Source organism: Coregonus clupeaformis, chromosome 34 (genome assembly GCF_020615455.1).
Source record: "Coregonus clupeaformis isolate EN_2021a chromosome 34, ASM2061545v1, whole genome shotgun sequence".
Classification (NCBI taxonomy): domain Eukaryota; kingdom Metazoa; phylum Chordata; class Actinopteri; order Salmoniformes; family Salmonidae; genus Coregonus; species Coregonus clupeaformis.
The window spans coordinates 33,188,060-33,211,391 of NC_059225.1; the positions used below are offsets into that span (position 1 = coordinate 33,188,060).

General features: G+C 43.3%; 1 protein-coding gene across 1 annotated transcript in view; it reads left to right on the forward strand.

Annotated features, from left to right (window-relative positions):
• Positions 1–19,285, forward strand: part of LOC121550034 (laminin subunit beta-1-like) — an 85,562-nt gene extending 66,277 nt beyond the window's left edge. The window contains exons 3-7 of the mRNA XM_041862104.1: positions 15,417–15,521; positions 17,678–17,806; positions 18,339–18,462; positions 18,641–18,768; positions 19,004–19,285. Coding sequence (XP_041718038.1) covers positions 17,778–17,806; positions 18,339–18,462; positions 18,641–18,768; positions 19,004–19,091 — 369 coding nt within the window. The 5' untranslated portion in view covers positions 15,417–15,521; positions 17,678–17,777 and the 3' untranslated portion in view covers positions 19,092–19,285. The remainder of the gene's footprint in view (positions 1–15,416; positions 15,522–17,677; positions 17,807–18,338; positions 18,463–18,640; positions 18,769–19,003) is intronic.
• The last annotated feature ends 4,047 nt before the right edge of the window (positions 19,286–23,332 follow it).

Genomic DNA, 23,332 nt, shown 5'->3' on the forward strand with positions numbered 1-23,332 from the left:
ATTACATCAAAGTTGGATCAGCCTGTAGTGTGGTTTTCCACTTTAATTTTGAGGGTGACTCCAAATCCAGACCTCCATGGGTTGATACATTTGATTTCCATTGATAATTTTTGTGTGATTTTGTTGTCAGCACATTCAACTATGTAAAGAAAAAAGAATTTAATAAGATGATTTCATTCATTCAGATCTAGGATGTGTTATTTTAGTGTTCCCTTTATTTTTTTGAGCAGTGTATATATATTTTTTAAAAGGATATGTATGTGTATGTATGTGTGTGTATACAGTGGGGGAAAAAAGTATTTAGTCAGCCACCAATTGTGCAAGTTCTCCCACTTAAAAAGATGAGAGAGGCCTGTAATTTTCATCATAGGTACACGTCAACTATGACAGACAAAATGAGAAAAGAAATTCCAGAAAATCACATTGTAGGATTTTTAATGAATTGATTTGCAAATTATGGTGGAAAAAAAGTATTTGGTCAATAACAAAAGTTTCTCAATACTTTGTTATATACCCTTTGTTGGCAATGACACAGGTGAAACATTTTCTGTAAGTCTTCACAAGGTTTTCACACACTGTTGCTGGTATTTTGGCCCATTCCTCCATGCAGATCTCCTCTAGAGCAGTGATGTTTTGGGGCTGTCGCTGGGCAACACGGACTTTCAACTCCCTCCAAAGATTTTCTATGGGGTTGAGATCTGGAGACTGGCTAGGCCACTCCAGGACCTTGAAATGCTTCTTACGAAGCCACTCCTTCGTAGCCCGGGCGGTGTGTTTGGGATCATTGTCATGCTGAAAGACCCAGCCACGTTTCATCTTCAATGCCCTTGCTGATGGAAGGAGGTTTTCACTCAAAATCTCACGATACATGGCCCCATTCATTCTTTCCTTTACACGGATCAGTCGTCCTGGTCCCTTTGCAGAAAAACAGCTCCAAAGCATGATGTTTCCACCCCAATGCTTCACAGTAGGTATGGTGTTCTTTGGATATAACTCATGATTCTTTGTCCTCCAAACACGACAAGTTGAGTTTTTACCAAAAAGTTATATTCTGGTTTCATCTGACCATATGACATTCTCCCAATCCTCTTCTGGATCATCCAAATGCATTCTAGCAAACTTCAGACGGGCCTGGACATGTACTGGCTTAAGCAGGGGGACACGTCTCGCACTGCAGGATTTGAGTCCCTGGCGGCGTAGTGTGTTACTGATGGTAGGCTTTGTTACTTTGGTCCCAGCTCTCTGCAGGTCATTCACTAGGTCCCCCGTGTGGTTCTGGGGTTTTTGCTCACCGTTCTTGTGATCATTTTGACCCCACGGGGTGAGATCTTGCGTGGAGCCCCAGATCGAGGGAGATTATCAGTGGTCTTGTATGTCTTCCATTCCCTAATAATTGCTCCCACAGTTGATTTCTTCAAACAAAGCTGCTTACCTATTGCAGATGCAGTCTTCCCAGCCTGGTGCAGGTCTACAATTTTGTTTCTGGTGTCCTTTGACAGCTCTTTGGTCTTGGCCATAGTGGAGTTTGGAGTGTGACTGTTTGAGGTTGTGGACAGGTGTATTTCATACTGATAACAAGTTCAAACAGGTGTCATTAATACAGGTAACGAGTGGAGGACAGAGGAGCCTCTTAAAGAAGAAGTTACAGGTCTGTGAGAGCCAGATATCTTGCTTGTTTGTAGGTGACCAAATACTTATTTTCCACCATAATTTGCAAATAAATTCATAAAAAATCCTACAATGTGATTTTCTGGAGAAAAAAAATCTCAATTTGTCTGTCATAGTTGATGTGTACCTATGATGAAAATTACAGGCCTCTCTCATCTTTTTAAGTGGGAGAACTTGCACAATTGGTGGCTGACTAAATACTTTTTCCCCCCACTGTATGTGTGTATATGTTTATGTATGTGTATGTATGTGTGTGTATATATGTACAGTGGGGAAAAAAAGTATTTAGTCAGCCACCAATTGTGCAAGTTCTCCCACTTAAAAAGATGAGAGAGGCCTGTAATTTTCATCATAGGTACACGTCAACTATGACAGACAAAAATGAAAAAAATCCAGAAAATCACATCGTAGGATTTCTTATGAATTTATTTGCAAATTATGGTGGAAAATAAGTATTTGGTCACCTACAAACAAGCAAGATTTCTGGCTCTCACAGACCTGTAACTTCTTCTTTAAGAGGCTCTCTGTCCTCCACTCGTTACCTGTATTAATGGCACCTGTTTGAACTTGTTATCAGTAAAAAGACACCTGTCCATAACCTCAAACAGTCACACTCCAAACTCCACTATGGCCAAGACCAAAGAGCTGTCAAAAGACACCAGAAACAAAATTGTAGACCTGCACCAGGCTGGGAAGACTGAATCTGCAATAGGTAGCAGCTTGATTTGAAGAAATCAACTGTGGGAGCAATTATTAGGAAATGGAAGACATACAAGACCACTGATAATCTCCCTCGATCTGGGGCTCCACGCAGATCTCACCCGTGGGGTCAAAATGATCACAAGAACGGTGAGCAAAATCCCAGAACCACGGGGGACCTAGTGAATGACCTGCAGAGAGCTGGGACAAAGTAACAAAGCCTACCATCAGTAACACACTACGCCGCCAGGGACTCAAAACCTGCAGTGCCAGACGTGTCCCCTGCTAAGTCAGTACATGTCCAGGCCCGACTGAAGTTAGCTAGAGTGCATTTGGATGATCCAGAAGATGATTGGGAGAATGTCAGATGAAACCAAAATATAACTTTTTGGTAAAAACTCAACTCGTCGTGTTTGGAGGACAAAGAATGCTGAGTTGCATCCAAAGAACACCATACCTACTGTGAAGCATGGGGCTGGAAACATCATGCTTTGGGGCTGTTTTTCTGCAAAGGGACCAGGACGACTGATCCGTGTAAAGGAAAGAATGAATGGGACCATGTATCGTGAGATTTTGAGTGAAAACCTCCTTCCATCAGCAAGGGCATTGAAGATGAAACGTGGCTGGGTCTTTCAGCATGACAATGATCCCAAACACACCGCCCGGGCAACGAAGGAGTGACTTCGTAAGAAGCATTTCAGGTCCTGGAGTGGCCTAGCCAGTCTCCAGATCTCAACCCCATAGAAAATCTTTGGAGGGGAGTTGAAAGTCCGTGTTGCCCAGCGACAGCCCCAAAACATCACTGCTCTAGAGGAGATCTGCATGGAGGAATGGGCCAAAATACCAGCAACAGTGTGTGAAAACCCTGTGAAGACTTACAGAAAACGTTTGACCTGTGTCATTACCAACAAAGGGTATACAGTAATCCCCTCGTTTATCGCGGGGGTTACGTTCCGAAAATGACCCGCGATAAGTGAAATCCGCGAAATAGAAAACTTTTTTTTTTTACAATTAGCAACTATTACATGTATACAAATACAGTGACTCACGTGTAGGCCGTTTCACTGCTCTTCAGACTGGGCCGCTGCATCCTGACTGCGCTCTGCAGTGTTCTCTTCTTCTGAAGCCCGCGGTGCAGGTGTGTTTGTTCGGGAGAAGAACATAGTGATAGGCAGCTGTTGTCGCTCTTTTTCTTCTTTGCAAAAAGATCCTTGTACACCGACATGCCACCATCGATTACGTTGGAGAACTGTAACGAACGGCTCATCAAAGGGTCCCATTCCTCAGCTACTCGCTTAAGTTCAGTGGCCATTCGCACCATGGTTGCTAAGCGACCAAGCGTTAGTCCTTCCTCCTCATCTCTCGTGTCCTCTTCTCCCTCTTCTCTTTCATCGTCGCTTTGTGGCTTTGTCATTTCTGCCAGCTCTGCATCGGTCAGCGGCTGTGCGTCTCCATCAATCAGGGCGTTTATGTCATCCGGACTCATGTCATTAAAGCCGTCTCCTCCAATCTGTTTAGCCAGATTCACAGCTGTTTCTACGGCAGAGTGGTGGACCTCGTCAAGCGAGCCTCCGGTTGCGTTTTGCACTGCCTCTGGCCATAGTTTTTTCCAGCAGGCCTTCAGAGTTTCCGTTTTCATTTCCTGAATGGCCCTCTGAATGTTTTGGAGACACGATGCGATGGTGTATCCACGCCAGTAGTCCTTCAGTGAGAAATCTTGATCCGAGTCCATAGCGTCAACAAGATGTTGCAGGGTGTTGCGCGTATAGAGAGCCTTGAAAGCACGGATGACTCCTTGGTCCATGGGCTGAATCAGGGATGTAGTGTTTGGCGGCAGAAATTCGATTTGCACACCATCATATGCCAAATCATTACCGTGACCTCCGGCGTTGTCAAGGAGCAGAAGCACTTTAAAGTCCAGTCCCTTTCCTCTCAAATAACACTTGACCTCCGGGATGAAACAGTTTTTGAACCAATCCAGATTGAGCGCTTTTGTCATCCAAGCCTTTGCATTGTACATCCAGTAAACAGGCAAATCATCCTTATTTTTGTTTTTCAGCGCCCTGGGATTTTTAGACCTGTAAATCAGCCCCGGTTTAATCATGAAACCTGCGGCATTTCCGCACATAGCCAGGGTCAAACGGTCTTTGTGAACTTTAAATCCTGGGGCTTTGGCTTCTTCCTGCATGATGAAGGTGCGGGAGGGCATTCGTTTCCAAAATAAGGCAGTCTCATCCATGTTAAAAACTTGTTCGGGCTTATATCCCCCTCCTCAATGATCGCCTTGAATTTATTGTTCACGAAGGCTTCTGCCTCAGCGGTATCCGCAGACGCCATCTCACCGTGCAGACAAACATTTTTAAGTCCAAAGCGTTTTCTTAAACTTTTCAAACCAGCCCTTGCTTGCATTAAATGCGCTTGGCACTTTGTCAGCAGCACTTGCTGGGGGCCTGGCATCCTCTCCCACTGTGTCAGCAGCACTTGCTGAGGGCCCGGCATCCTCTCCCTCTTCCCCGTCACTGACAGCAAAGTTTTCATACAGCATTCTCGCTTTTGTGCAGATAACGTTTGTATCCAGGGTTATGTTTTTTTCCTGCAGTCATTAGTCCACAGAGCTAATGCCGTCTCCATCCGTACCATGGTCTTGTTGCGGACAGTTACAACCCTTTTTGCATTCGTATTAAAATTGACTGCTGCTGTCGTCCTTATGTTTTTTTCCTCCTTCTTTATGTAACGAACGGAAGATTCATTGATTCCGTAATGGCGAGCAACGGCTGCATAGCTTTTACCTTCCCTTAGCATGTCCAGAAGTTTAACTTTATCTGAGATAGGTAGCATCTTCCGCCGTTTGGGCCCATCCGCAGGTGCTTTTGTCGGTCCAGGCCGTTTATCGACATTATGGGTTTAGGAGATGTTCGAAATTACAAGATAATTTGGCCAACTTAATGTAAATTTGCCAAGCTGTTTTATGTACGTACACATAACTGCACGAGACGACAAAATGATAGCACAATTCGTAGCATGTTTTGATACAAGAAGCGGGAGTGAGTTTTTAGCGAATCAGAATGCAGAGCACAATGCACCAAAAAAAAAAATGCATTATGAAAATCCGCGAAATAGCGAATCCGCGATAAGTGAACCGCGAAGTGGCGAGGGATCACTGTATAACAAAGTATTGAGAAACTTTTGTTATTGTGACCAAAATACTTATTTTCCACCATAATTTGCAAATAAATTCATAAAAAATCCTACAATGTGATTTTCTGGATTTTTTTTTCTTATTTTGTCTGTCATAGTTGACGAGTACCTATGATGAAAATTACAGGCCTCTCTCATCTTTTTAAGTGGGAGAACTTGCACAATTGGTGGCTGACTAAATCCTTTTTTCCCCACTGTATGTGTATGAAAACATGGGGGATTGGAAGTGATGCAGACAATTACATTGATGGAAGTTACAATCTATCTGCAATATTAAGCTGATCTACCCCTTTAGAAAAAAACAAATAGAAAAAAAGAAGGAATAAATCAAATTGTATTTGTCACATGCGTTGACAGCAGGTATAGACCTCACAGTGCAATGCTTATTTACAAGCTCTTAACCAACAATGCAGTATTAAGAAAGAATACAAAAAAAATCAACAAAAAAAAAAATACATTATAAAATAATATGAAATAAAAGTAACCAGTAATTAAAGAGCAGCAGTAAAAATAACAATAGCGAGGCTATATACACGGGGTACCGGTACCGAGTCAATGTGCGGGGGCACCGGTTAGTCGAGGTAATTGAGGTAATATGTACATGTAGGTAGAGTTATTAAAGTGACTGTGCATATATAATAAACTAGGTGGGGGGGAGGGGCAATGCAAATAGTCTGGGTAGCCATTTGATTAGATGTTCAGGAGTCCTATGGCTTGGGGGTAGAAGCTGTTTAGAAGCCTCTTGGACCTAGACTTGGTGCTCCGGTACCACTTGCCGTGCGGTAGCAGAGAGAACAGTCTATGACTAGGGTGGCTGGAGTCTTTGACTATTTTTAGGACCTTCCTCTGACACAGCCTGGTATAGAGGTCCTGGATGGCAGGAAGCTTGGCCCCAGTGATGTACTGGGCCGTACGCACTACCCTCTGTAGTGCCTTGCGGTCAGAGGCCGAGCAGTTGCCATACCAGGCAGTGATGCAACCAGTCACTATGCTCTCGATGGTGCAGCTGTAGAACCTTTTGAGGATCTGAGGACCCATGCCAAATCTTTTCAGTCTCCTTAGGGGGAATAGGTTTTGTCGTGCCCTCTTCACGACTGTCTTGGTGTGCTTGGACCATGTTAGTTTGTTGGTGATGTCGACACCAAGGAACTTGAAGCTCTCAACCTGCTCCACTACAGCCCCGTCAATGAGAATGGGGGCATGCTCGGTCATCTTCTTTTTCCTGAAGTCCACAATCATCTCCTATGTCTTGATCATTTTGAGGGAGAGGTTGTTGGCCTGGCACCACATGGCCTGGTGTCTGACCTCCTCCCTATAGGCTGTCTCGTCGTTGTCGCCAAACTTAATGATGGTGTTGGAGTCGTGCCTGGCCATGCAGTCATGAGTGAACAGGGAGTACAGAAGGGGACTGAGCACGCACCCCTGAGGGGCCCCAGTGTTGAGGATCAGCGTGGCGGATGTGTTGTTACCTACACTTACCACCTGGGGGCGGCCCGTCAGGAAGTCCAGGATCCAGTTGCAGAGGGAGGTGTTTAGTCCCAGGGTCCTTAGCTTAGTGATAAGCTTTGAGGGCACTATGGTGTTGAATGCTGAGCTGTAGTCAATGAATAGCATTTTCACATAGGTGTTCCTTTTGTCCAGGTGTGAAAGGGCAGTGTGAAGCGCAATAGAGACATACTGTAGTATCAATGACCCACTCGCTTGTGCTAGTCATGCATCATCGACCTCACGATACGAGACTTAGCTAGTGGTTTGTTTACATGTAGTAAAGCTAGACTACAATACAAATGCTAGCGCTGACACCTTGTGGTGATAATGTTGAACTGCATATAATTACACCAGGATGATACATGGCTCTGTCATATCCTCACATGGCCTCTCCTATCATTGCTACGCTGACGACACACAACTAATCTTCTCCTTTCCCCCTTCTGATAACCAGGTGGCGAATCGCATCTCTGCATGTCTGGCAGACATATCAGTATGGATGACGGATCACCACCTCAAGCTGAATCTCGGCAAGACGGAGCTGCTCTTCCTCCCGGGGAAGGACTGCCCGTTCCATGATCTCGCCATCACGGTTGACAACTCCGTTGTGTCCTCCTCCCAGAGTGCGAAGAGCCTTGGCGTGACCCTGGACAACACCCTGTCGTTCTCCGTTAACATCAAGGCGGTGACCCGATCCTGTAGGTTCATGCTCTACAACATTCGGAGAGTACGACCCTGCCTTACACAGGAAGTGGCACAGGTCCTAATCCAGGCACTTGTCATCTCCCGTCTGGATTTCTGCAACTCGCTGTTGGCTGGGCTCCCTGCCTGTGCCATTAAACCCCTACAACTCATCCAGAATGCCGCAGCCCGTCTGGTGTTCAACCTTCCGAAGTTCTCTCACGTCACCCCGCTCCTCCGCACACGCCACTGGCTTCCAGTTGAAGCTCGCATCTGCTACAAGACCATGGTGCTTGCCTACGGAGCTGTGAGGGGAACGGCACCTCCGTACCTTCAGGCTCTGATCAGTCCCTACACCCAAACGAGGGCACTGCGTTCATCCACCTCTGGCCTGCTGGCTCCCCTACCTCTGCGGAAGCATAGTTCCCGCTCAGCCCAGTCAAAACTGTTCGCTGCTCTGGCATCCCAATGGTGGAACAAGCTCCCTCACGACGCCAGGACTGCGGAGTCACTCACCACCTTCCGGAGACATTTGATACCCCACCTCTTTAAGGAATACCTGGGATAGGATAAAGTAATCCTTCTACCCCCCCCCCCCCCCCCTAAAAAAATAAAAAAATAAAAAACTCAAAAAAACAAACATTGTAAAGTGGTTATCCCACTGGCTATAAGGTGAATGCACCTATTTGTAAGTCGCTCTGGATAAGAGCGTCTGCTAAATGACGTAAATGTAAATGTAATGATTCCATATGTGTTCTTCATAGTTTTGATGTCTTCACTATTATTCTACAATGTAGAAAATAGTAAAAATAAAGAAAAACCTTTGAATGGGTAGGTGTGTCCAAACTTTTGACTGGTTCTGTATATGCACGATTTACTATAATAATTTAATACAACGAAATGTTGTTTAAATGCTGAGTGATTTGTGTCCCTACCAGCCTATTGTGTCGCTCTCGCAAAAAAGTTTCTTTGTAGGCTATAGCCTTGAAATAATTGAAATAATATTATTATTATTTTTCGTTCCTTCTTAGGCTCCCTGTCTGGCTCCTGACCTATTTAGAGTGTTTATATGCTGTTTAATATGACATGTAGCCTATTTGAAATGATGTTAGCTTCTTACGTTCACCTTTTCATGTTCATTCAAATACCTTTCATTCAAATCCATATGGTTTGGTTTCAGTACTTCAAAACCAAATGGTAGGTCCAGGTAGTCACAAAAATTGATGGGTGTTGGTTAAATTGTAATTTTAATCAATGGAGCGAATTTGGAGCGGCAGTGTTTTTTCCTGTTAGCAGGGAGTGTTTTTTAGCAGAGCGTTTGGAGCGGGATTTCCATCTGCTCAACTCTGCTCACATGCTCTGGTAGGGCTTGCATTAATCCATTTCATGACGGCATGTACAGTAGCTGTCGAAGTCAAATCTGGTATCCTTCAACATGGTTAGCCTCATTAATTGTCTAATGAAAAAGAAAAACCCACACACTGCTCTTGCCAATATCAGCCTTTTGTTTTCTTTCAAGTTATTAGCAAATGATTCTGTTATCCTAGCCCAACCAAGATCATGGTTTTGGTAGGATAATGGACGCTGCTTTGTGGGTATGAAGTACTGTTGTGGACAGGGGTTGCATCCTAGGTCAGCCTAGCCCAAGATATACTCTTAAGGAGCCTACTGTTATATGTTATTTTCAGAGGTAGCCAAAACAGCCAAATACTCCATTTAACCGGCTTTATCACAGTTGCAGACAACAGTATTTTTCAGTGACAACACCTTTCTGGCGGCCTTCTTCTGTTACACACAGGTGTTCAGAGCATGCTAGATAGCCAATTATCTAGTCTATCTTTTGTAAACACACCCTGTAACATGGAGATATGGCCGCGTGGGAACACTTACCCTAACCATATAAAGATGTGTATCAATTTAACCTTTTTGTTGTTTGAAAATTATTTCTCACTGATATGAAAGATAAGGTCCTTATGCTTCCAAAACCATACCGCAAGCAATGTGTGTTAATGTTCAGACAGAGCGCTGGGGCTCTTAACAAAACTCCCCCATACAGAGGTCGCCTTCGTCCAATGACTCATGTGTAATGTAATGTAATGTCACTTGTTAAATCCACTTCAATCAGTGTAGATTAAGAGAAGGAGATAGGTTAAAGAAGGATTTTTAAGCCTTGAGAAAATTGTGACATGGATTGTGTATATGTGCCATTCAGAGGGTGAATGGGCAAGACAAAATATTTAAATGCCTTTGATTGGTCCTCTGTAGCTCAGCTGGTAGAGCACGGCGCTTGTAACGCCAAGGTAGTGGGTTCGATCCCCGGGACCACCCATACACAAAAATGTATGCACGCATGACTGTAAGTCGCTTTGGATAAAAGCGTCTGCTAAGTGGCATATTATTATTATTATTATTATTATTATTATTGGGGTATGCAACGCTGCCTAGTTTTTCATGCTCAACCGTTTCTCATGTGTATCAAGAATGGTCCACCACCCAAAGGACATCCAGCCAACTTTTCACAACTGCGGGAAGCATTGGAGTCAACATGGGCCAGCATCACTGTGGAACGCTTTCAACACCTTGTAGAGTCCATGCCCCAACAAATTGAGTCTGTTCTGAGGACAAAAGGGAGGAGGGGTGCAACTCAATATTACAAAGGTGTCCTTAATGTTTTGTACACACTCAGTTGATATAACCCATTGGAAATATACCCTTAAGTCTCTCCAGGACTTGGGACTTTCTTTGGGACCTTCATCCGCAGACATGGTTTAACAGCTTTCACAGGTCTCTGTATCTGAGGTTAGCCTGGACACGACATTTTTAACAACGTTTATTTCTGATGAAAACTAGTTCATTGCATCTGCCGTGGAGCCCAGTTTCATAATATTACCATATGTCCCAGCTGCTTGTCGTAGTTTTGAAGTAATCACGAAAAAACAGGCCTTATTTTAGGGCATTTTTCACCCTGCCAGCTCCTATTAGTTCTATTGAGCACCGTGGCACCAACTCGCCTTCAGAATGTTCTATTTCCAGCCTATTGTTCTACGTCATAATGCCTGCTTCAATATTGTTGGTAGTTAAAACGTCAACAACAACTAAAAATTACTCATGGAACTCTGAGGTAGTCCCATTGTTTTCTATAGGGGAATTATAGGTATGTCTTTCTATTTCGAAAAATATCTCGCAATGTGTATATTTAGATTTTTTCAAGTCGGGCACCATTTTAATCATGATAATCTCCTCTTTGTAATTTTTTACGTCTGGGCAGCGAGCTCGGTTGTCATCAAATGCTAGCCCCAAAATACACTGCTCAAAAAAATTAAGGGAACACTTCAACAACACATCCTAGATCTGAATGAATGAAATAATCTTATTAAATTCTTTTTTCTTTACATAGTTGAATGTGCTGACAACAAAATCACACAAAAATGATCAATGGAAATCAAATTTATCAACGCATGGAGGTCTGGATTTGGAGTCACCCTCAAAATTAAAGTGGAAAACCACACTACAGGCTGATCCAACTTTGATGTAATGTCCTTAAAACAAGTCAAAATGAGGCTCAGTAGTGTGTGTGGCCTCCACGTGCCTGTATGACCTCCCTACAATGCCTGGGCATGCTCCTGATGAGGTGGTGGATGGTCTCCTGAGGGATCTCCTCCCAGACCTGGACTAAAGCATCCGCCAACTCCTGGACAGTCTGTGGTGCAACGTGGCGTTGGTGGATGGAGTGAGACATGATGTCCCAGATGTGCTCAATTGGATTCAGGTCTGGGGAACGGGCGGGCCAGTCCATAGCATCAATGCCTTCCTCTTGCAGGAACTGCTGACACACTCCAGCCACATGAGGTCTAGCATTGTCTTGCATTAGGAGGAACCCAGGGCCAACCGCACCAGCATATGGTCTCACAAGGGGTCTGAGGATCTCATCTCGGTACCTAATGGCAGTCAGGCTACCTCTGGCGAGCACATGGAGGGCTGTGCGGCCCCCCCAAAGAAATGCCACCCCACACCATGACTGACCCACTGCCAAACCGGTCATGCTGGAGGATGTTGCAGGCAGCAGAACGTTCTCCACGGCGTCTCCAGACTCTGTCATGTCTGTCACATGTGCTCAGTGTGAACCTGCTTTCATCTTTGAAGAGCACAGGGCGCCAGTGGCGAATTTACCGATCTTGGTGTTCTCTGGCAAATGCCAAACGTCCTGCACAGTGTTGGGCTGTAAGCACAACCCCCACCTGTGGACGTCAGGCCCTCATACCACCCTCATGGAGTCTGTTTCTGATCGTTTGAGCAGACACATGCACATTTGTGGCCTGCTGGAGGTCATTTTGCAGGGCTCTGGCAGTGCTCCTCCTGCTCCTCCTTGCACAAAGGCGGAGGTAGCAGTCCTGCTGCTGGGTTGTTGCCCTCCTACGGCCTCCTCCACGTCTCCTGATGTACTGGCCTGTCTCCTGGTAGCGCCTCCATGCTCTGGACACTACGCTGACAGACACAGCAAACCTTCTTGCCGCAGCTCGCATTGATGTGCCATCCTGGATGAGCTGCACTACCTGAGCCACTTGTGTGGGTTGTAGACTCCGTCTCATGCTACCACTAGAGTGAAAGCACCGCCAGCATTCAAAAGTGACCAAAACATCAGCCAGGAAGCATAGGAACTGAGAAGTGGTCTGTGGTCACCACCTGCAGAACCACTTCTTTATTGGGGGTGTCTTGCTAATTGCCTATAATTTCCCCCTGTTGTCTATTCCATTTGCACAACAGCATGTGACATTTATTGTCAATCAGTGTTGCTTCCTAAGTGGACAGTTTGATTTCACAGAAGTGTGATTGACTTGGAGTTACATTGTGTTGTTTAAGTGTTCCCTTTATTTTTTTGAGCAGTGTACTTTTTGCCCTTGGAACCCTGACCTTCGCCCATTGTTTTCCTATGGAGAAGCATGCCGGTCTATTTCGCCAAATATCTCTCAATGTGTATATTTTGATTTTTTCAAGTCGGACACCATTTTAATCAGGATAATCTTGTCTTTGTAATTTTGTAAGTCTGGGCAGCGAGCTCGGTTGTCACCGATCACTAGACCAGAAATTGTCAGAAGTTTTAATTTTTTCCCACCTTCCTCATTACGCAGACATAAGCACAGTTGACACCATCGAGGTGCGGATGTTTACTTTTTACACAAGTTGTTTTTTTCAGTTTCGTCCCCCAGAACAGATTGTAATGGTAATATGAAAAGGGATAAAACAAATTGTGCCATTTATGCTAAATGGAATTCTAAGCATAATTCCAGTCAAAATAAGCTCTGCGAACGTTAAATTCAGTTAATTTGCAATGGGCTTGCGCTAGTGTTCCAGCTTAGCCAACGTTCTATTGCCGTTTTTCAGCCTTGGGTGAATTTTGACTCGTTCTATTGTCCAGCCGACTGAGGTTAGGAAACAGAAATTAGACCAGGACTTGCTTCGTTATTCTCAAGTGATATAACATTTGATCTTTCGTTGCAATTGTGTTTTTGTATTGTCATAGTTCTCTCTTTGGGACAGGAAATCTGTTCATTAGCTAGCTAGCTTAGCTACTTTTTAGCAGATCAAGCTAATGTTTGTGTTATTAAAACAACTAATATTGGATGGCTGTCTATCCTATTTATACTGTATGTAGCTAGCTAGCTAGCTAGCTGATGTTACCTAGAATAGATGGTTAACTTGATAAACCACTTACCCGTGTGTTACACATCATCCTAACGCCGCCACCTCTTGCTGCTAATGTTACTATCCATGCAGGCAATGCAGCCCGCTGCAATGCTTCTTTGTAAAATGTATAAACTTTAATTTTCAAAAATAGATTCCTCCCCGGTCGTAAAGACCATCCCACCCGTGAATACTATGGCACAAATGCTAATTTTGACCTTGCAAAAACAACTAGACTAAGTTAGCTAGCTAGCTGTTTACAGCCGTGATGGAACAGCTGTTGTTTACAAATGCACCGAATGCACCGAAAGGGATCCGCTATGGTTACAAGCCAAAGAACCCTTATTTGACACTATATATATAAAAAATGTGTGTGTGTGTGTAGTTTAGCCAGGTCACTCATAGATACCACTCTGACAAAAATAGGGTGCCATCATCACGTGAGCGGGGACCAAAGCGACAACCTCTCCCTTTACTCACACACATTCCTTTCAGTACTTTGTCACCCTCCTGAAATCCAATCAGACTGACATGTACTGTAGCTGTCATGCCTTTACAACCAGTCAGCTGCCTAAGCAGTCACACCCCTGACTGGAGTGCAGAGTGCCCTACATGCAGGACAATGATGGAGGCAATGAATATGTCAGTGGAAATATGTTATGTGGAGGGAGTCTTGCTGTGTTCATTGAACCTACTGGATATGGCTACTGTATACTACTGTATACTACTGTATATGGTACCCCTGGGGAGGTATGTACCTTCAAGTCACATTAACATCCACCACTATAAACCAAAGAGTTGCTGTTATATTGCACTCAACATTTGCAAAATTTTCCTAACCACTAAGTGGATACTGAATCCTGATATTTGATATTCATATGTCCTCTTTAAATTCATTCCCAGAATATTGTGTGTTGTAATCCAAATATCTTTATAGCATGGGGAAATAAATGAGAGGGATGATCTTATACACAGAGAACGCGTGGTATGGATTCCATTCTGCGAAGAGTTGCCCTATTTCTTGACAAATATGATCGAGAGGGCGAACATTAACCAAGAACATTGTTTTCTTTGTTAGCAAACCTTGTTTCCCCATACCTGAGCTGCAAACAACCAGTGTTGTAACGTGAGAGGCCTTGAGTCATCCATTCTCACAGAGCTGTTAAACAATATTGAAAAAACGGTCTCACCACTATCAAGATGTGACATGTTCTGCATAGGCATTCCCGAGGTGACGCTCCCTTCAGCTAGGCAACATTAGGTGGAGCGTAGGTTTAGCTATTTAAAAGAACAGAATGCACATTCCAGTTGATGGTCTTCTTGTCTCCTCAATGCCTCAATGCCTTGATTTGTCTCAACTCTCCTAGCCCCATGTATGCAAGAACACCCTTGTCATTGGATGACATCAGCACATTCAGAGTTGTGCTATATGGATATGAACACCCAGAGCTGTAGAGCTAAATGTTCTGGGGTAATCATTAGCATTTACTGTGCAGCAGACCTGTCAAAGGCTAATATGTTTGAACTGTCGCATGGATAATTATTGGTTTAGCAGTTAGGCTATGTTGTGTTGATTAACATTCTCTATTCATGTTTTTTACAAAGCTGAGGCAACACTTGGGATGTGTCCCAAAATGGCATCCTATTCCCTATATAGTGCATTACTTTTGACCAGAGCCCTATGGGCCATGATCAAAAGTAGTGCTCTATGAAGAGAATAAGGTGCCATTTGGGATGCACCTTAGAAGTGTGTACACACTTTGGCCTGCATGTTTGGCCTGCATGTTTGGCCTGCGAGAGGTTCTGCTTTAAGAGTTGTGACTCAGAAATTAAGATGAAACTAAGGCCAAGTGTGAAAGACCCAGAGAGTTCTTCTGGTAAATGGTTTCCCTTCAAAGGAGAGCAGCTTTAACATGCACACTCATAAATCAGTAAGGAGGGTAATCATTTCACTCTTGGTAATGCCTCTCTGATGAGTTTCTTTTTCTCTGTGTTTGCAGGATGGCTGTTGACGACCCTCCCCTTTCTGCTATATTCAGCTGTCAATCAACCAGGATCAGCAGATCTCTAATCAAGATCAAGACATGGATGGAAAGACTGAAAAGGTGGAAACAGCATAAGGAGTTTGATCATGGTCATAAGGGATTTTATGTTGTAATGTCTGTCCCTTATATTTTGTCAATAGAGTCTGCTGTATGATAGGAAACCAGCCATAGAAAGTGGTTTTAGAATGACCACTTCTTCCCTTTTAAGTGTATCTCTGAATAAAGTCAAGTGAAATAACTCAGTTCTGATGCTAATACAGACACACTCACACATATGTAACACAAATCCCCTCATTGACACACTATCAGAGGTCAGTTCACTTCACACCTCGTCAGGAACCAGACCCCAGGTCAAGACAGGGATTGAGGGACGTCCCTAGGGAATATTTGAACAGTGGTCATCACCTTTCCTTGGTATTTGGTATTTTATTAGGATCCCCATTAGCTGTTGCAAAAGCAGCAGCTACTCTTCCTGGGGTCCACATGAAACGTGACATTATACAGAACATTAATAGACAAGAACAGCTCAATGACAGAACTACATAATTTTTTTTTTTAAAGGCACAAGTAGCCTACATATCAATACATACACACAAACTATCTAGGTCAAATAGGGGAGAGGCGTTGTGCCGTGAGGTGTTGCTTTATCTGCCACCCAGTTTACAACTAGTTGCTTATTGGCTTTATAACTGGGGCTCTTATTCATAAAGATCCTAGATCAGCACTTCCACACAGAGATGCTTTATGAATACAGGCCCAGAGGCTTTATGAAAGTCAGAAGTTAAATAAATAAGTAGCTTTGTGTTGTTACACACTTCTCACTTCCACTTTTCTTAGAGTCATGCTGAAAGGGGCCCCAGTGGTACGGTACATTGTGAACTGTACTGTGGCTGGGAAGTACCTAATGTCACAAATGTCATGTAGTACCACATGGCTTACCACAGCCTTATTCTGGTGAAAGCGACAGTCCTCACACAGTCTCACATGCTGTATGTACGTGTGTGAGTGCCTGCACGTGTGCGTGCATTCATTCATGCATGTATGTGTGTGTTTGTGTACTATACAGTCTGTCCTGACAAAGTCCTTTATCTGTGCGAGAGATCTGTGGGTATATGGCGTCAAATCAGCCTCTAAAGTACATTTCGCAAGATGGGTCTGTCGAGCAAGATGAAACATCATTGAGCAAGCAAACACTGAGTCTAGAGCGCAGAGGATGGGTCCCACAAGCAGAGGATGAGTGCAACGAGCGCACAGACCAGTCGAGAGCGCAGAATGTGGTCGAGCGAGCAGGGGATGGATCCTGTGAGTGCACAGGCAGCGGGGACGCTCTCACAAATAAACCGCATCCCCACATGGATATTTTCTCCAACAACAAAACATCTTGCTCTCCCAACTGCAATCTTTTACTATAATTTTATTACAGGTGAAAATTCTAGCCAATGAACATAGTCGTCACTAGTTAACACAGCCACAAAGTCATCATTATTATGGAACCCCAAACCCTGCCAATTTCTACAATTTCACTTCTTAAAATCTGATTTTAAACCTAACCGTAACCTTAACCATACATTTAACCTCATGCCTAACCCAAACCTTAAATTAAGACCAAAAAGCAAATGTTTGTTTTCATACATTTTTACGATACAGCCAATGTTGACTTTGTGGATGTGTTATCTAGTGGACACAGGATTTTGACAGTGAAAGGCAAAGTGATGGTTAGTTATAAACATATTTGGTGATGGTGGTGGTGAAGTAGGGATGATGGCCAACGATAAAAAGGTAAGCTTTTTTTTTTCAGAAGAGAACCTAACCAACTATGATTTCAATATTGAAAGCTAGTTACTTATTAAAGCAGGATATTTAGGCAAGCTAGGTTAGCGTCAGCTAGCAAGGAAGCTAACGTTTAACCACATATAAAAGTTACCAGTATCTTTGGTTTAACTAAAAGCATTGTAGCTAAATGAATGAGAGGATAGTATGGAAGGAGGACTTGGAACACCAGCATGACTGGGAGGAAGTGGCAGAGGAAGTGGAGACAAGAGAGATCAAACTCTGAACTAAATAGCCAATATTGTAAACTGCTAACTGCATACTTTGAGATACAGTCTATTTGAAACACAGATTTGATTACTTTTACTCTGGCAGTTTTTGTGCTGTTACATGAAAAGAAAATGATTCTAACCATCTTCTCTCTATCCATCCATCTTTCCATGCAGGTCCACTTTCCCTATGTGGTGGGGAAGTTGTTCTCTGCTTAGCTGACAGAGATCAGAGATACAGGAGTCCACTCTGTTCCAAGTACCTTGTGTGTCCTCTATGTACAGCACTCTGGGGACTTCCTGCAGGTAATCATGACTTCTACCAATCACCCCCATAACTTAATCATTGGTGGTACTGAGAGTTCCTCTAATTGCTTTGATGCTGTATGGAGGCCTTGTTATGAGGACAGTTGTCACGTAGAGAGGATGATGTTATTGACGTTGACCAACTGCTGTCTGTTTGGTTAGAAAGATGGTTCTATACAGAGGATGGTTCTATACTGAATGTGTACAAGTAGGTTAGGTAAGGGATGAAGTGAAAACCAATAGGAGGATAGCTCCCCACGATGAGGGTTGGGCATGAAATTACAGCAGGCTGTTCAATACTGAGCCATACTGACTGACGAGTGGCGTGGATTAGTACAGCTTGGATCAGTCCCACATAGTATATTATCACTTATTTGGCTAAATGATTATCCATAGTTGCCTCTTAATACAGCTGCAGTCCTAAAATGGATTGTTACCTTGAATGCAATATTAAGACGTTAAAACTTTTCAACTCCAATTGAACTCTATGACATTTCCTGACATCATATTTTTACTCTCTATCTCACTGCAGTAGTTCTCAGGAGACGGGTCAGTGTGTGTGTAGAGAACATTTGTCTGACAAGGTGGAGTCAGCTTTCTGCTTCATCGCCCTGGACCACTACACCTACGAGGCAGAGGACGCCAGGTTTGGACCTGTGAGTCACCTTTGACCTTGACGTAACTTTCTTCTAAGGCTTTTGGGATCATGGGTGTTCCCTAGCTCATCTTGTGCCTTACACAACTCAGCACATATGTATCCCTCCACTTTCCTCAGTGGAGTCCTGACCAGGGGTATCAAACTCCAATGTCTATGTACCTGTTGTGTTGGCTTAGTTACCGGACCAGTGGGAGGAGCTGTTGATAACAGTGATGCATCCCAGTGTGATCTCAACAAACAGCCGCTGTGGCAACACCATGCCTGATGACGACAACCAGATTATATTCCTTCACCCTGGATCACGGTAAACACACACCTAGTCTCTCTCTCTGTGTATGTTTGTTGCGTGTGAGAGAGTGAGTAATGGGTCTGTATATGCAAGTGTGTGTGTAGAGTAGGATATATGTTTTGTGTATATGAGTCTACTGTGAGTCTGTATACACCCTGTATTACATGCCTGTGTTTTGTGTGCACACACTTTTCTTGTATGTGAATTTGTGCAGTGTTTTGTGACATCCATCTCTCTCTCGTCTTCTCAGATATTTGGTGCTCCCCAGACCAGCGTTTCGAGGCAGGGATGGACTACATTGTTCGTCTGAGCTTGCCCCTCTACTCTGCACTCAGTGATGTCCAGTCCCCATACACACTCATCGACTCGGTTAGTTCCTACACACACTGTTAAAAACCTAGACACAACTGAGACTTTTGCGTAAATCATGCATTGATGTCACTTGCATAAACATTTGAACTACAAGGATTTTACCCCTTTACACTCCTGGGAATTGGCCTATATGGATAGGGCTAAATTGAAATGTTTCTTACGGAAGAAATATGAAAAGCATATGCATAACCATGGTAGCAATTGAAAGGGAACAGTTTGGAGATAATGGGGAAATTATTAGACCAAAGGTGAGTACACAACAGTTCACCTGACACAAGACTGAATCCAAACATTACACTGATGTGCATTTTACATATACTTTTCAACGCATTTGTTGATAGCAAAATCTGAAAATACTCTGGATACATTCAGTAACATGACAAGAATATTCCTGGAAAATGTGGGGTAGGTGCAACATAAGATTATAAAAATTACAAGTTTTTTTTTGATTGAGAGGACTAACTGGTGTCTCCAAGTGGCCACACACCTCTCCAAAGTGTGCACAGTTCCTAAGCAATTTCAATGCACTTTTATGACTCAAAGAAGAGTCTTCAACTATAAAGTACTTTTTTGAACTCTCCTAGCTGTGCTGTTGAGGAACTAGAGCAAGCACACTTCTAGTCGTTTTGTTTGGAACACAACCCTGCAATCACACAATTACTGTTGTGTACGCAATCCAAAAACGGTCCATTATAAATCACAATCTGGGTCAGGTGGGCATGATTTGAAAGCTTGTTCTTTTGCCAATATGACTAGCTACGTTATAAAATCCGATCTTACAGTGTTGGGCTTTCACATGGCAATTCAGAGAAACAGATTGTAATTTTGGTGGCATAGAAAGGAGTCCTGAGTGCATTCAGGTTCATGTGCCGCGGCAAATGTTCTTCACAATAAACAAACATAGGCTTATTCTGTTCAGAACAACCCAGAGTATGGCGCCATATAATCTTGTAACTGTATATAAAACATAGTGATCATAAACATTGACACTGTATATGACATGAGTTTTATGATTTGGAAATGTGAAGTGCACATTTGGACTCATGGGTGTTTGGCTTGCTTTTATGAAGTCAAAGCAGTATTTATTAGAATCCTCAACATCTCATCTTTCAAAATACATACAGTGAGGGAAAAAAGTATTTGATCCCCTGCTGATTTTGTACGTTTGCCCACTGACAAAGACATGATCAGTCTATAATTTTAATGGTATGTTTATTTGAACAGTGAGCGACAGAATAACAACAAAATAATCCAGAAAAACGCATGTCAAAAATGTTATAAATTGATTTGCATTTTAATGAGGGAAATAAGTATTTGACCCCTCTGCAAAACATGACTTAGTACTTGGTGGCAAAACCCTTGTTGGCAAAACCCTTGTTGGCAATGTAGTGTCTGAACAATTTATGACTTTGCTGACGTCTGCAAATGGTTTTAGAGGATGTTGACTCAGCTTAAGGAAGCATCTGGAGAGCATTTCTATAGGGGCACCCTAAAACAGAGGAAGTCTGTTAGGTGGAGTCCTGGGATTGGTCTGTAGGGGAAAACACCCATATCAGGTTACATAGGATATATATACTATGGTTTGGGACAAAGGAGGGGAGAATAACATATTAGAGATTGGGGCCGGTTATTCTCCAGATGTCTGTAAATTGGCGCTGAGATCTTCAAATGTAATAAATAATTATAATCGAGGACAGTGTCAGTGGAATTCTTGTTCTCACAGCATCTCAGCATCGTTTTCTCGACACTACAGCAATCACAGAGGTCAGACGTTTCTTGTAGTTGGCCACCAGGTTTGCACACATCTCAGGAGGGATTTTGTTCCACTCCTCTTTGCAGATCTTCTCCAAGTCATTAAGGTTTCGAGGCTGACGTTTGGCAACTCGAACCTTCAGCTCCCTCCACAGATTTTCTATGGGATTAAGGTCTGGAGACTGGCTAGGCCACTCCAGGACCTTAATGTGCTTCTTCTTGAGCCACTCCTTTGTTGCCTTGGCCGTGTGTTTTGGGTCATTGTCATGCTGGAATACCCATCCACGACCCATTTTCAATGCCCTGGCTGAGGGAAGGAGGTTCTCACCCAAGATTTGATGGTACATGGCCCCGTCCATCGTCCCTTTGATGCGGTGAAGTTGTCCTGTCCCCTTAGCAGAAAAACACCCCCAAAGCATAATGTTTCCACCTCCATGTTTGACGGTGGGGATGGTGTTCTTGGGGTCATAGGCAGTATTCCTCCTCCTCCAAACACGGTGAGTTGAGTTGATGGCGAAGAGCTCGATTTTGGTCTCATCTGACCACAACACTTTCACCCAGTTCTCCTCTGAATCATTCAGATGTTCATTGGCAAACTTCAGACAGCCCTGTATATGTGCTTTCTTGAGCAGGGGGACCTTACAGGCCCTGCAGGATTTCAGTCCTTCACGGCGTAGTGTGTTACCAATTGTTTTCTTGGTGACTATGGTCCCAGCTGCCTTGAGATCATTGACAAGATCCTCCCGTGTAGTTCTGGGCTGATTCCTCACCGTTCTCATGATCATTGCAACTCCGCGAGGTGAGATCTTGCATGGAGCCCCAGGCCGAGGGAGATTGACAGGTCTTTTGTGTTTCTTCCATTTGCGAAAAATCGCACCAACTGTTGTCACCTTCTCACTAAGCTGCTTGGCGATGGTCTTGTAGCCCATTCCAGCCTTGTGTAGGTCTACAATCTTGTCCCTGACATCCTTGGAGAGCTCTTTGGTCTTGTCCATGGTGGCGAGTTTGGAATCTGATTGATTGATTGCTTCTGTGGACAGGTGTCTTTTATACAGGTAACAAGCTGAGATTAGGAGCACTCCCTTTAAGAGTGTGCTCCTAATCTCAGCTCGTTACCTGTATAAAAGACACCTGGGAGCCAGAAATCTTTCTGATTGAGAGGGGGTCAAATACTTATTTCCCTCATTAAAATGCAAATCAATTTATAACATTTTTGACATGCGTTTTTCTGGATGTTTTTGTTGTTATTCTGTCTCTCACTGTTCAAATAAACCTACCATTAAAATTATAGACTGATAATTTATTTGTCAGTGGGCAAACGTACAAAATCAGCAGGGGATCAAATACTTTTTTCACTGTATCACTGATACCACTCTTCATATTTTCAAGCATGGTGGTGGCTGCATCATGTTATGGGTATGCTTGTCATCGGCAAGGACTGGGGAGTTATTTAGGATAAAAAGAAACAGAATAGAGCCAAGCACAGGCAAAATCCTAGAGGAAAACCTGGTTCAATCTGCTTTTCAACAGACATTGGGAGACAAATTCACCTTCCAGCAGGACAATAACCTAAAACACACGGCCAAATAAACACTGGAGTTGCTTACCAACACGACATTGAATGTTCCTGAGTGGCCTAGTTACAGTTTTGACTTAAATGGGCTTGAAAATCTATGGCAAGGCATGAAAATGGCTGTCTAGCAATGATCAACAACCAAATTAGATATTTATGTATTTCATTTTCAATAAATTTGCAAAAATGTCTAAACATGTTTTTTCTTTGTCATACTGCCTGTACTCAATAAAACTTCCAATGCCAAATTGAAATAATTTGACGCTGTAATTTGATAGACAATGCATGGTAGTTCCCAATCAGACAATTATTGTAAAACAAATCTGTTTTCCTCAATTAAACGTCTGGGCAATGCATGCTGTTGCTTTGTCCTAATTCCTCCTCTGAATGCTGTGTGTACCATGACATGTTAACAGCGTTTCCCAAACTCGGTCCTTGGGAGCCCAAGGGGTGCACATTTTGGTTTTTGCCCTAACACTGCACAGCTGATTCAAATTATTAGTTATATTAATGATTAGTTAATTATTTGAATCAGCTGTGTAGTGCTATGGCATAAACCAAAACATGCACCGAGTTTGGGAAACCCTGGACCTGAGTTTAGCTGGTTAATCATATTAATTTCATTTACATTCTGTTATTTGGCACTGGTTATGTACTGTTAATGTAGCAGGTTCTCCCCTTCTTGTCTCCATATAATTCAAAATCCCCATATGCTGTGTGTGTGCGCTTGGGTTTAATAAATACACTAAATATTGGATTCTGCCTTCTTCTCATTTCCTGGATTTCTCTTAAGTATCCCACTAGTCCTTCCTTTCTTTCAATGTTATCATTGTTATGCCATTAGTATGTGTGTACCCACTTGCTATTCCCAACAATGGAGTC